General features: G+C 55.4%; 1 protein-coding gene across 1 annotated transcript in view; it reads left to right on the forward strand.

The window, feature by feature from the left end:
- The window catches only part of CACNA1H (calcium voltage-gated channel subunit alpha1 H), a 57,443-nt gene that overhangs the window by 30,840 nt on the left and 12,428 nt on the right, over positions 1-14,175 (forward strand). Inside the window, exons 3-15 of the mRNA XM_080942039.1 lie at positions 3,906-4,024; positions 4,109-4,242; positions 4,428-4,525; positions 6,265-6,424; positions 7,707-8,022; positions 8,185-8,277; positions 9,179-9,968; positions 10,266-10,705; positions 11,781-11,932; positions 12,511-12,696; positions 13,166-13,283; positions 13,430-13,585; positions 13,773-13,863. Of these exons, the coding sequence (XP_080798165.1) occupies positions 3,906-4,024; positions 4,109-4,242; positions 4,428-4,525; positions 6,265-6,424; positions 7,707-8,022; positions 8,185-8,277; positions 9,179-9,968; positions 10,266-10,705; positions 11,781-11,932; positions 12,511-12,696; positions 13,166-13,283; positions 13,430-13,585; positions 13,773-13,863 (2,853 nt within the window). The remainder of the gene's footprint in view (positions 1-3,905; positions 4,025-4,108; positions 4,243-4,427; positions 4,526-6,264; positions 6,425-7,706; positions 8,023-8,184; positions 8,278-9,178; positions 9,969-10,265; positions 10,706-11,780; positions 11,933-12,510; positions 12,697-13,165; positions 13,284-13,429; positions 13,586-13,772; positions 13,864-14,175) is intronic.

The raw sequence follows: 14,175 nt of genomic DNA on the forward strand, positions 1-14,175 counted from the left end.
CTCTGGGGGCTGGCAGGCGGGGCTGGAGCAGCTCAAAGGCTAATCCTCTGATCTCGTGTATCACCTAGTAGGGAGGCCTTGTTGGAATCCTTGTCTTGCTTGGGGGACCACTCTGACAACAGGCCAAGAAGCAGCCACCATGAAGATTCCTGACCCTCACCCCAGCTAGCATAGCCACACTACCTATTGGTATGAGAGTGTGGGGCTCTGGGGCCTTGGCTGTCTGACTGGATCAGGGTCTGCAAAGCTCACTGCTCCCGCTGCCCTGCTTTTCTCGTGGCATCCCCCCTAGACCCCCTTGTGCAGGCTGACACTGTGGTAGGTGATACTCAGAAACCCTGCCCAGGAGCTGAGCATATGGCAAGAGGACTTCAGGCCCTCCTGTTGCTGTACTAGAAGGGTCTTTGTAAATCAAGTGCTGTGACAGATGAAGAAACTGAGACCCAGAGGGGCGGCCATAGTAGACTCAGGGCAGATCATGTCCCCCGGCTCTAGTCCAGACATGAGTCACTAGGATTGGGTGGGGAGAATTCCAGGTACCATAAGCCAACACGGGAGCTGTGTCAAGCTGGGTATTAATAAAGACTGGGGTGTGAGAGTACTGGACCACACTGGGCCATACCGTTCTGTATCACACAGCTCCACAATGAGGGATTGTATTCCATCTGGAGACTCAGCTGAGACTATCACCCATGGGAGCCAACAGCTTGTTAAGCTAACCAAACAAGCAGCAAGAGGCTCTTCCCTGACAGACTTCATAGTAGTGACAGTGACCACCCAACCTGCAGGGTCCTGTAGTTTCTTCACCTCTGCTAGGACGAGGGACCGGGGCAAATTACAGTCTTTCTCAGCATGTATATCTTCCTCCTCGCTCCCTTTGAGTGAAGAAGGGCACATCCGAGATGTGTTTCCAGAAGAGGCACTCTGCTCTAATGAGGGACCCTACTCCCTGGTTTGCACCCTTTCCCAGCCCATCCTGAGCAGGCCCCAGGTAGGACAGCCGCTTCAGCACCACGGACAGCGACCACCACCACTGCCTTCCTCCGGTGTCATCTTCCTTTAGGTTTAGGGAAGGCTTCATTTAGGGGTTTTATTTGTGGTGCAATAGAGACCACCCGGTTGTGACCTGAGGACCCTTCTGTGAACACTGGTTATGGACCCAGTGTGGGTTTCGTGTTCAGGTGAGGAGAAGGGTCCTTGCCATGGGGTAGCCTTGTGTCTCCCAGGGAAGCGATGTCCATGGCAGACACCCTGGAGATCCTAAAGAAGGCTTCTTTCTTTACCCAATGTTTTGAAATCTCTGTGGTAGGACCTTCCCTTTGCTGGGTGCTGACTGGGGTTCTGGCCCCATAGTGTGGTGCAGGGTTGAAGGCAGTTGAGCCCCTCCCAGAGTGAGCAGAGGGCCAGGCAGGCAGTGGTGGTACTTGGGTTTTGGAGTGGGAGACCCAACAAGGTAGCTACTGTGTTTGATGGTCTCTAGCCACAGGACCCTCTGCCATCTAGGGGGTCTCCTGGGACCCCTTGTTCAGCCTCTTGTCTTGCTTCTCAGACCTTTGCTTCTTGCTCTTGCCTCAGAGCTAGGTGGGTCTTTGCTGTCTGGGTGAGAGACTCCCACCAGGAGGGATCAGATTAGTCCACTTGGCTGGGTTCAGGCCCTGGACTGTACCAGTACCACCTCCTGCCCACATATCCGCTTGGTTTCCTCTAACTCCCATGGAAATTGATTCTAATTTGTAGAAGTCAGTTCAGAGCCTGCAGGAATTTTAATTAAACCCAGAAAAATCTATCTGTTGTAATTAAACCTCTATAGACGTCACCCGGCTCCAGTTGGTGCTGCCTGTCCTTAGCTGCCCACAGAACATGACCTGACACATGAGGTATATCCTTGCTGTTGTAGGAAGCTGAAGTTCCCCACTTAGGCAGATCTCGGGTCTGTACCCGGAAGAGACCAGCCCTGGGCCCTGAACCTGATCTATTTCTCTACTAGTTTAGGAGTCCTGGTAGGCCTCCTGCAAGCCTCCCCTGTTCCAAAGATGCCCTTGGCTGCCTCTTGTCCGGAAGCAGTAATCAGAGAAAGCACTCCAACCTTGGCATCAGCCTTGGCGGTATCTGTGACGGTGACAGCAGGGGCCTGGTTTTCCCCAGCATGACGACTTAAGGTCCTGGAGAGTCCATGCTGGCCAGCTTCAGGAGAGTGTAGCCCCGCTCAGTCTTTATTAGAGAGTCTATGAATGGGTGTATGTGACCCAAGCCTGAGAGAAAGTAAATGATAGACAAAGAAGTCAAGAAGCGGGCTACAGTCCTGGGCGTCAAGAGTAGGTGGGGTAGCCAGGATGAGCTGGAAAGCCTATATCTCCACTGATTGCCTCTTCCAGAAACAGGGCAGGCAGAGCTCAGAGTGGTCAGGGTACTACCAAGAGAGGGACACTCACCCCTCCACCGGCAGACAGACTAGGAAGGGCATAGCATCTGGTAGACTCAGAGCCCAATCAGGCCTGGGAGCCATGTATGTTAGTTTGGTTAGTATATGCTCTACTGGTGACTTCCCCCAGCCAGTGGAACAGAGGGATCCTATCCCCCGTGGCTTTGTGCTTCCTCCCCAAGCCTGCACCCCTCTGACCCAGAGCAACACCACCCCCACAGTGTGGAAATTAAAGTCTACCACTGAGCCACATGAGGATGCATGTACACTGGAACCACAGTAAGGCCACCCTAGGACACCCGTCCCTTGTCATCTCTTGTCTGTCCACATGGCGAATGGCACGGAGTGGTGGAAATGAGCTTGGCAAAGCCGGGAATTGCCTGGTGCGGGGTGTGCAGAAGCCACTTGGAGAGGCAGGCTCTCAGCCGGCTCTGTGGACAAGTGCAGGGACTGAGAGGTCTACGGTCTGGAGGCCTGGGAGCTGTGCTGCCTGTCGGAGGCAGGCCAGTGCGGCACTAGCAGGAGGCTGATTTTTGTTTTCCGCAGCCCCATTACGGCAGAGGCGCTTGTTACTGCTGAACCCATTAAGTGTAATTATGACGCTCTCAGCAGGAGCGTGTAATTACATTGGTGGCTTGGCACCACTGAGCACACGGCCTGTGTGGGCTGTGGGGCCCAGCTCTGTGGGTATGAGAGGGGTCAGGGTCAGGACTACAAGAAGGGCATTCAGAAAATAGCCTAGCCCTCCCCTCCTCCCCCTGTCCCCAGGTAGCCCTGTGGACAGTACAGCCCCACCTTTCCTACCCGTGCCTCCCAGCTTCTTCTATCCCTGGACCTCTGACAGGTTCTGTGGATGGTGGCCACGGACCACACCAACACCAGCGTATGTCCACAGGCTGAGCTGATAGTGCTGCTGTCTATGGGTGGACACATGCTGGGTGGGGCTCTGTGCTACTGTTCTCGTGGGCACTTCATGGATCAGCAACCTGTGCAGACTTAGAGGTGCATGACCTGTTCAAGGTCACCTTCAGGAGATTTTGACTCTTCCCTACCACATGCTCTTAAGCTCCTGTGTCTCTCCAGAGGTACTTAGGCCTTTCTTTCATGCCCTGTAGAGTTTGACCCTCAGTAAGGCTACCAGGTTCCAGTGTGTTTGACGTCCTCACCTGGGCACCACATGTGACACTGCTGGCTCGTTGAAGCATTTCCAGGGCCATCTCAAAATGAAGCAGGGTCAGGGAGCAGTGACTATCCTTCCAGGGAGAACTTGGGACTCGAGGAGAGCCAGAGGGGCCAGCATGGTGCCATGGCGCCACCTGGTGGTCATGATCTGGTGTTGTCGCCTGCACTGTGGACTTTGAGGCCGAAACTTGTCCCCGGCTTGGGAGAGGTCCCACTCCACTGACAGCACTCGTGTAAGGGGGAGCTCACCTGGGAGGAAGCAGAGCAGGGTTGTCTGTTACGCACGGCCCTTAACGCACAGCCCGCAGGTGGTTCGAGCACATTAGCATGCTGGTCATCATGCTGAACTGCGTGACCCTGGGCATGTTCCGGCCCTGTGAGGATGTTGAATGCCACTCTGAACGGTGCAGCATCTTGGAGGTAGGTGTCAAAAGACCGTGAGGAGAAACAAGGGGCACCAGGTGTGCCCTGCCCCCTCATCCTGCCCCCCCCCCTTTCCTCCAGGCCTTTGACGACTTCATCTTTGCCTTCTTCGCCGTGGAGATGGTTATCAAGATGGTGGCTTTGGGGCTGTTTGGGCAGAAGTGCTACCTGGGTGACACCTGGAACAGGCTGGACTTCTTCATTGTCATGGCGGGGTATGCAGCCTGAGCTTGATACGCGTGGGGAATCCCAGGAACAGCCTCAGGGCTGAGACCTGAGAGAGGCTCAGGTTTGATGGGGTACACAGTTGATAGTCCCCATGGGGCGGCAGGTCCCGGTGACAGGAGACGGGGGAGGGGGCTCAGGACTCTTCCCTCCCTGAGCACCCCTGCTCCCCCAGCATGATGGAGTACTCTCTGGATGGACACAACGTGAGCCTCTCTGCCATCCGAACGGTGCGCGTGCTGCGGCCCCTCCGCGCCATCAACCGAGTCCCCAGTAAGTGCCTCTCCTGACCTGAATAAGAGTTCAGCCTGGACGGTGCCATTTTCCCAGACACCGGCAGACTTGGACCTTCCAGGGTAGTTCCCAGTTAGGATGTGACGGGGACGCCCAGTACTTAGTGACAGGAGCCTCTCTGAACCTCAGCCTGCGTTCACATAGCAACGGGGGTGAGATTGGGGACTGAGAAGGTCCAGGGTCCAGTGAGGGCCTCAGGCAGGTGGAGGTACGTGTGAGAGTCTGGGCTTCGGGGGTACTCTGCAGCCCGCTGCCCGTCTCTCCCATACAAGAGAACTGAGCTCAGGGCTTCCGGAACAAGAGGGAAAGAAACACACTGCATGCTCCCACCACACATGGAGGGAAAGCTTGCAGGAAGTCACGTGGCCATCTGCCTTCGTTTGGTTATCAGTAGCTAAACCCAGATGTTCAGGTTGAAGGCGGAAGGTGCTGCACCCATGGAGCTGTGCAAGGTGTGCATGCACACTCGTGAATGGGTGTGGCTCCTGGATCTACCTGGACATGACATGCCCCTTTTCAGCTGCCTGATCTGGATTTTTTTTTTTTGCCCTCAACACTCAGTCTTCCATCGACCTGCCAGGCCTCGACTTCCGAGATCAGATAGGGTTCAAATGCCCTGTGACCCTGGTCGAGTTATCAAACCTCTGTGGACTCCGGGTCCCCTTTGAAACACTGGAGTACAGACTGTATTTTCCAGGGATATCAGTGGGTGTTAGGTGAAGGAGACGCATGGGTGGTTATGAGGGCTCTACCTAGCACCCTGTGTGTTCAGCCTACCTAGCAGAACCCATGAATCCTCCACCTGGTTAACCTGTGTGCTGGAACAAAGACAAAAAGGCTGGCTCCCATCTGAGTTTTTGCTGTTCGGCTTAAATGCCCAGGTGACCCTGGAATTCTCTCTTGGACAAGACGACATGTTCCTCACAGCAAACCCAGCACCCTCAGGGCTATCTGAACACTTACCTTGGGTCTACTCTGACCCCTAGATCACATGACCTAAGGGTTGCATGATCACATGTCCTAGTTGGTAGCTGTCTGCCCCATGAGACACTTCATCTCTGGTTGAAATGTTAGTGCCTCCACGAGCTTGAACTCCCTGTGACCTGAGGCCCCCTATTACCTGGCCAGCCACTCTGGAGTTCTCAGAACCTTGGTTCCATCTGTCCTAGTGGTGTGGCCCAGTGCCCACAGCCTCAGCTCGCCCAGTGCAGAGTTTGAGCTATGTGTTCTTTTGATATCTGAGAAGGGGCGGGCCCAGGATGAGGCCAGGGACCCTCAGGCCACTTCCTAGATTTCTTCAAGTTCATGCACCACCCAGGAAAAAGAACCTGAGAATTGCTTTGAGATATTGCACTGGTTCAATAGGGCCCTGATGTAAGCCTGCCCTTGCACTGGAAATAGGAAAGCCCATCCCCACAGCAGAACCCCAGAGCCCATGTGCCAGGGTCACCACAGAAGCTGCACTAGCCTTTGGACTGGCCCACTGGGGCCCTGGAGATGTGGCGTGATGAGGTGAAGCAGGGACAGGTTTGTCATGGTCATCTGGGGCTGCAGCCTGACTCCCCTCTGAGAATCTGTCAGGTCTTACCTGTCCCTGGCCTCTGCACACATGGCCTTGATAGTGATTTGTGAGCAGTGAGCTAAGCTTGAGAGGGGAGGCACCTCTAGGACCCTCAGCCAGGGATTAGCTGTGCTGAGCACTGGCCCCGCCCCCTCAGGCATGAGGATCCTGGTCACTCTGCTGCTGGACACGCTGCCTATGCTTGGGAATGTCCTTCTCCTCTGCTTCTTCGTCTTCTTCATCTTCGGCATCGTTGGGGTCCAGCTCTGGGCTGGCCTGCTGCGGAACCGATGCTTTCTGGACAGCGCCTTTGTCAGGTGTGCAGCGCCCCTGGTGTATGGCTCTACCCCCCTGGCCAGCCGTGACTCCCAGCTTCACCATTGGGGAGATGCTGTTCCCCTTCCGTCGGCCCCACTCCCAAAGGGACCCTCCCCCTAAGACTGTTCTTTTACCCTACCTGGTATGAAGGCCACCCCCTCCCCACCCACACACAAGGTGCTCTGTCCTTGAGTACCCAGACAATGAACCTGGGTCCTAGTTTGTGGTGAGGTCCTAGTGCACCCAGCTCCACTCATGACAGGCCATTGGTGCAAGTACAGCCCCTGGAGACAGATCCAGGTGGAAGTAGATACATAGGTAGGCATGGTGATTCAGGGGCAGGTTCTAGGAGATCCTGGGTAGAGGCTGCTTTCTCTCAAAAACATTTCCTCCGTGGGTGAGTGTGAGGGTTTGACAGGTGCAGGTAACCTCGGAGGTTCTGTTTGAGGAAGGCAGCTGTGCTCCTCTGTCTACTTCCCGGCACAGTATCCCCAGTGGCTGCCGCCCTCTGGCCTTGCTTTTTTGCATCTGCCTGATTCAAGGGCTTTCTCAGCGTAAGCACCCTGTGCCAATATGGCATTTTCTTCACGGGGAAGAGGGTGTGCCCAGCCCCTTCATCCTGGACCCTGCTCTACAGCATTAGAAGACTCATGACCCAAGGCTGACCTGCTAGGGCGTTCCTGGAGAGCGACCATGCGTAGTACCGTGAGGCACTCTGCTCTCCGCTAGGCCCCGCTTGTGAACTGCATGCCCCCTTCCAGCTCCAGTCAGTTACTTGTGCCCTAAGCCTCTAAGATGGATACCTACAAGCCTCTGCTCTCTGGGTCTTTGGGTCTCAGAGCTTCTTAGATGCTCGTGGATAGGAGTATAGGGACTGGGAAAGAGGAAGGTTGGGGGTGTCCATGAGGGGATTGCAGGGAGCTGCTGGAGACACCCTGTTTGGCCATGCTGCCAGCCCCACTCGGGAGAACTCTGTCAGGAAGGATGTTGTGGGCACCATGGGAAGGGACTGAAGGTGGGTGGTCCAGAGGCCTTGAGATGCTTCGGGCATGACTTGCCAGTCACTGCTGCATTGGCAATTCTTATACTGGGGATCACATTGTCTACCTAGTATCCTTTCCTTTATCCTCAAATTCAGGGCCCAGTTGAGTAGAGGGAGTCGGTTGATGGGCATGCGGAATTTAGGTTCAGCAGTCCTGAGAGACTGGATGAGTAGTTGGGGGATGGGGAGTGGTGTTTGCCCAGAAACCCCTAGCAATGCCCTGGCCTTCTGTAACCCAGGAACAACAACCTGACCTTCTTGCGGCCATACTACCAGACAGAGGAAGGCGAGGAGAACCCTTTCATCTGCTCCTCACGCCGCGACAACGGCATGCAGAAGTGCTCGCACATCCCCAGCCGCCGCGAGCTTCGTGTGCAATGCACGCTCGGCTGGGAGGCCTACGGGCAGCCACAGGCTGAGGATGTGGGTGCTGGCCGCAATGCCTGCATCAACTGGAACCAGTATTACAACGTGTGCCGCTCTGGGGAATTCAACCCTCACAATGGTGCCATCAACTTTGACAACATTGGCTATGCTTGGATTGCCATCTTTCAGGTATCCACCGGGGACAGCCTGGTGATAACTGGGGGTGTGGGGTGATGACATGCACGGCTTTCCTTGGGAGCTGGAGAATGTGGGTGTGGGGTGGCGACCCCTGAGAAAGGCGCCCATGCTGGGGTGTGACATGCACTGCTCCCCAGCTGCCTCCCTCCCCAGGTCATCACCCTGGAGGGCTGGGTGGATATCATGTACTACGTCATGGACGCCCACTCATTCTACAACTTCATCTACTTCATCCTCCTCATCATCGTGAGTGTGGGCATGGCCGGCTGGTGGGCATCCTGCATTTGATGGGGGGGGGGGCAGAAGCCATATCCTGCCCCTTCCCCCTCGATGTTCATTCTGGGCCTCCTAGAGTCCTGAGCTCAGTAGTTCAGAGGCAGCTACAGGATGGGCTTTGGTGGGTGGGCAGGCAGGGGGCATTTCTGCCCACCCTGTGGTTGAAGAACACAGGATGGAAGGAGACCTGTACATCCCCTAGGCCCAAAGCCCAGAATCTTCAGAACAGTCAGTCCCAGTCCCCCATCCCCCGTATTATACCTAGCCCCCTGTAGTGAACACGAATCTCTGGTAGTCTCTCACACATCCATCACCCCACACTTCTCCGGCCCATGACTCACCATTACCATTCACCCCATACGCAGCCTCCCCCCAGAAGCATCCATGTCTGAGATTTAATTTTATCTTGCCCCTCAATATCCCGTGGTCCTCAGATAGGACATTATCAGTTCATCAAACAGACATTTCCAGATCCCTGGATGCATAGGAGCTGCCTTCAGGGACCCAGTAGGGAAGGGATGTCACACAGTTGTAGCCTCAGACAGAGCACACAGCGGGCACATGGAGGAGTCACTGACAGCCTGTACCAGGGAGAACTGGCCATAGAGGCTGGCTGGGAGGGCCCCACTGAAGGGTGGTGTGGCTACAGTAGAGGGTATATTGAGGGCAAACCTAAGGAGCAGGAATTCATGCAGGACCCCAAGGGGAGGGGAATCCCCGACCTGGTATCACACAGTTGCAAAGTACCTATTATAGGCCACTTACTGGAATATTAGTGCCCATGGCATTGTAGCTAGGCCCCAGTCCCCAGAGCGGGTCCTGGCTGGGCTGGACATGGGATCTGCAGGTGGTCACACACACCCTGCCACAGGTGGGCTCCTTCTTCATGATCAACCTGTGCCTGGTGGTGATTGCCACGCAGTTCTCAGAGACAAAGCAGAGGGAAAACCAGCTGATGCGCGAGCAGCGGGCCCGCTATCTGTCCAACGACAGCACTCTGGCCAGCTTCTCAGAGCCTGGCAGCTGCTACGAGGAGCTCCTCAAGTACGTAGGCCACATCTTCCGAAAGGTTAAACGTCGCAGCCTGCGCCTTTATGCCCGCTGGCAGAGCCGCTGGCGTAAGAAGGTGGATCCCAGCAGCACCCTGCATGGACAAGGCTCTGGGCGGCGGCCACGGCGGGCGGGCAGACGCACAGCTTCCGTGCACCATCTGGTCTACCACCACCACCACCACCATCACCACCATTACCACTTCAGCCACAGTGGCCCACGCAGGCCTAGCCCAGAGCCAGGTGCTGGCGACACCAGGTTGGTCAGGGCCTGTGCGCCACCCTCGCCACCGTCCCCAGGCCATGGGCCACCAGACTCTGAGTCTGTGCACAGTATCTACCATGCTGACTGCCATGTGGAGGGGCCACAGGAAAGAGCCCGCGTGGCACACTCCATAGCCACTGCTGCTAGCCTCAAGCTGGCCTCAGGTTTGGGCACCATGAACTACCCCACCATCCTACCTTCAGGAACAGTCAACAGCAAAGGTGGCACCAGCTCACGACCCAAGGGGCTGCGGGGTTCTGGCACCCCAGGGGCTGCAGCACACAGCCCTCTGAGTCTGGGGAGCCCCAGCCCCTATGAGAAGATCCAGCATGTGGTTGGAGAACAAGGTAAGGACCCAGCCCCACCACGTTGAACAGAGTGGGGTGGGGATACCCAGACAAGGCAGGTCCTCGGTCCTACATATTCTAGGTCCCCATCCCATTGCTCCAGCCTGACCCCAGGAGGAACTGTCACTGTCAGGCTATTTCTTTGTATCTATTTATCTTTGGAAGACTGCCCCTTTCTATGTGTAGAAACTAAAATTGGGATTTACGGGAAGAGAAATGGAGCCCAGAGGAGTCTCGGGGGCCCTGGGTACTGCCACAGTAGCCTGGCCGCAAATGTCTTGTGTCTTTGCCTCACAGGACTAGGCCGAGCCTCTAGCCACCTGTCAGGCCTGAGTGTGCCTTGCCCCCTGCCCAGCCCCCAGGCTGGCACGCTGACGTGTGAGCTGAAAAGCTGCCCATATTGTGCCAGCGCCCTGGAAGACCCTGAGTTTGAGTTCAGTGGCTCAGAGAGCGGGGAGTCGGATGCCCATGGAGTCTACGAGTTTACACAGGACATACGGCATGGGGACTGTCGGGACCCTGTGCAGCAGCCCCATGAACTGGGCACACCAGGCCATGGCAGTGAGCGGCGGCGCAGGCCACTGCAGACAGCCTCACAGCCAGGAAGGCTAGGTGGCCTGTGGGCTTCCTTTAGTGGGAAGCTACGTCGCATTGTAGACAGCAAGTACTTCAACCGAGGCATCATGGCAGCCATCCTTGTCAACACTCTGAGCATGGGTGTTGAGTATCATGAGCAGGTGTGTGTGTGTGTGTGTGTGTGTGTGTGTGTGTGTGTGTGTCCTGTCTCCCCCCCCCCTCCGCCCGCCAGGGCAAAGCAGGGCCGGGCTTACAGGATGATGATGCCAGTTTTAGAAGCAGAATGCAGGGTCCCTGTGTCTTCCTAGAATTCCTAGTCTTTTCCTGAGGTCCCTGCGGGAGCCGTCTGATCTGGAACTTTTATTCAGTCAGCTCCTTGGACTGGGCTTCTGCTGAATAGTGTTGAGCAGCTTTCCTGCTGTGGGAGGGACATGTGACTTGAGATCACCAAAGACTCCGACTTTGAACTTGTTCCCCCAACTAGGGAAAATAAGCCAAAGCCTAGTATGGCAGGCACTCCTGGGGGCGGGGCCAGGAGCTCCTGAAGCTCCAGCCACTTTTAGTGAATGGAGTGATTTCCTGGGAGCCTTTCCTCTCCCCATCCTCCATCCCTGGAGCTGAGGACCGAACCAAGGGCCTTGCTAGGCAAACGCTCTCCCACTGAGCTAAATCCCCAACGCCCCTCCTCTCCTTTTTCTTATCTCATAGTAGACAGGAAAAAAAAATCTTCCCACTGTGGCCTTAGGCAGACCTAGGTGGGTGAGGATAGGTCAGCTCCATCTTGAACCCCTGCGTGTCCATAAGTGAAAATGCTACACACTTCTGTGTATACTTGATATACTTCTTAGTATACATGATATACATTGGTGGATAATGTACATGCGTGATTCAGCCTCATGCATGGATGCATGAAAATTACGCATAATGCACATGCCTGTCTAAATGGAGGCTGGAGCACATGCATTTACACTGTGCAGACAACTCACCTAGGAGCACAGAAATCAGTTCACAGTCGGACAGGTGCATGTGCGCGCACACAAGTATAAGAACATGAGCATGTTGCCGCACATCAGGTGTCCGGTGCGTGTGCATTCGTGTTTGTGCTCAAATTGTGCTAGACTTTGAACTTGTTCCTGGCATCCTTGAGGCATTAAATTGGCTTTTGCTTCCGGGTTCTGTGCCCCTAAAATGGGAGGAGCCACAGAGGGTCCTGACCCGCCTTCTCCTGACCTGCAGCCTGATGAGCTGACAAACGCCCTGGAGATAAGCAACATCGTGTTCACCAGCATGTTTGCCTTGGAGATGCTGCTGAAGTTGCTGGCCTGTGGCCCGCTGGGATACATCCGGAACCCCTACAACATCTTTGATGGCATTGTAGTCGTTATAAGGTAGGGCCCGTCCCCATCTCGTTCAGAGGCTCAGGGAGCCACGCCCAGAAGGAACCGCAGAGAACAAGAGGATGGAATTCATAGCGGGCCATGAGGCCCCTGGTCGAGCGCATAACAGACCAGCAGGTCTACACTCCCACCTTGGAGCCTTGCCTGTGCTGTATAGTTGGTTAGCCACGTGATACCTTATGATCCGAGTAATATTGGTCCTGGGGTGGGGGGAAGGATGCAAAGCAAGCACAGAATAATGGGACATTTGAGGTTGGGCCTCTGGCTCCCTTCAGGAAGGGATGATTTGGATATATACAGGTAAGCCAGGCATGAAAGACCCTGGGTGGAAGACTGTCGGTGAACTCCCTGGTGGCTGGGAGACAGGGCCTCCCTGAGGTTCAGGACCACAGCTGACGGAGCTGCTTACTGGACTTGCTTGCTCCCAGCTATGGTGTTGAACAGGGGCTGTGGTGGCTCCCAGACTGGCCATCCTGCCTACAGGAAAAGAAGATCCCCGGGGCAGGGCGGGGGGGGGGGGAGTCATGGAAGGGCCATCCTGACCTTCACACTATTGTCCCGACCCACAGCGTCTGGGAGATCGTGGGGCAGGCAGATGGTGGCCTGTCTGTGCTGCGCACCTTCCGGCTGCTGCGGGTACTGAAGCTGGTGCGCTTCCTGCCGGCGCTGCGGCGGCAGCTGGTGGTGCTCATGAGGACCATGGACAACGTGGCCACTTTCTGCATGCTGCTCATGCTCTTCATCTTCATCTTCAGGTGGGTGGGGCCCAGGCTCCTCCCCTCAGGCAGCACTGGCGCTAGGGTGTTAGGCCAGGTGGGAAGAGCAGCTCTACTCTGTGAGGTCCACAGATGCATAGGTCGAGCCCCTGGGGATGGTACCAGGCTTTTAGTGGGTTTTTCTTAGCACCTCCTGTGTGCCAGTCTCGACACTTGGGGAGGGTGTGGAAGAGCGAGCGTCCCACAGGCTACTGAGACTGGTTGTCCTTGTCCTTGTTCAGAGGCAGAATGGTAGGCTTTCTACGCCCCTTCAATGGTCCAGGCCTTTTCAACTGTAGAAAACTTGTTGAGCCTCAGAATTGGTCCTTACTGTAAAATAGAGTGTGTGTGTGTGTGTGTGTGTGTGTGTGTGTGTGTGTGTGTGTCTGTGTGTGTGTGAGGTAGGTGCTGGTAGCTGATTGGCGGAGCAGGTCCTGGGCCCCTCCCACTCAGTGCCCATCCCCCTCAGCATCCTGGGCATGCACCTGTTTGGCTGCAAGTTCAGCCTGAAGACAGACTCTGGAGACACCGTCCCTGACAGGAAGAACTTCGACTCCCTGTTGTGGGCCATCGTCACTGTGTTTCAGGTACAGCCCTGGATGTCCCTGAGGTGACCAAAGCTAAAGTTCCAAGGAGCTGTAGAGACCCCTGTCTGTGTCCATCCCCAGGGAGGTACACAGGGTCTCCTTGTGGGATCAGTGCCATTTCGAGCCCTGCAAATGTGTCCTTGCAGATCTTGACGCAGGAAGACTGGAACGTGGTTCTTTACAACGGCATGGCTTCCACCTCGTCCTGGGCTGCTCTTTACTTTGTGGCCCTCATGACCTTTGGGAACTATGTGCTCTTCAACCTGCTGGTAGCCATCCTGGTGGAAGGCTTCCAGGCAGAGGTAAGGGATGGAGAGGATAGAGTCTGGGTTATGAAGATGCTCTTGCCTTGGCAGATCCCCTACGTCTTCACACGAATACCTCTAAGCCCTTACACGCACCCTGTGCTCCTAAGCACAGGACTTGGGCTGGGGACAGAGGCTCCTGCTGTGGGAGTCTCCACACTTACTGTGTATTGCCTGGGTGCAGGGTGATGCCACCAGATCTGACACTGATGACGATAAGACATCTACCCACCTAGAGGAAGATTTCGATAAGCTCAGAGATCTTCGAGCCACAGGTATGTGCTTAGATGGCATAGGCCAGGGGATGCTCAACCTGTGGGTTGCAACCCCTTTGGGGTTCACATACCAGACACCCTGCATATCAGATACTTGCATTGTGATTCATAACAGTAGCAAAATTGCAGTTATGAAGTAGCAATGAAATGATTTTGTGGGTCTTTTTTTGGGGGGAGTGCTGAGGTGTCACCACAACATGAGGAACTAAGTAACTTAGAGGGTTGCAGCATTAGGAATATTGACAACTCCTGGTGTAGACTGAGGCAGGGTTCTGGCAGGTAGTTTACGACTGCTGGGACCTCTGGAGGTTC

Source organism: Micromys minutus (assembly GCF_963924665.1).
Source record: "Micromys minutus genome assembly, chromosome: 31".
Lineage (NCBI taxonomy): Eukaryota > Metazoa > Chordata > Mammalia > Rodentia > Muridae > Micromys > Micromys minutus.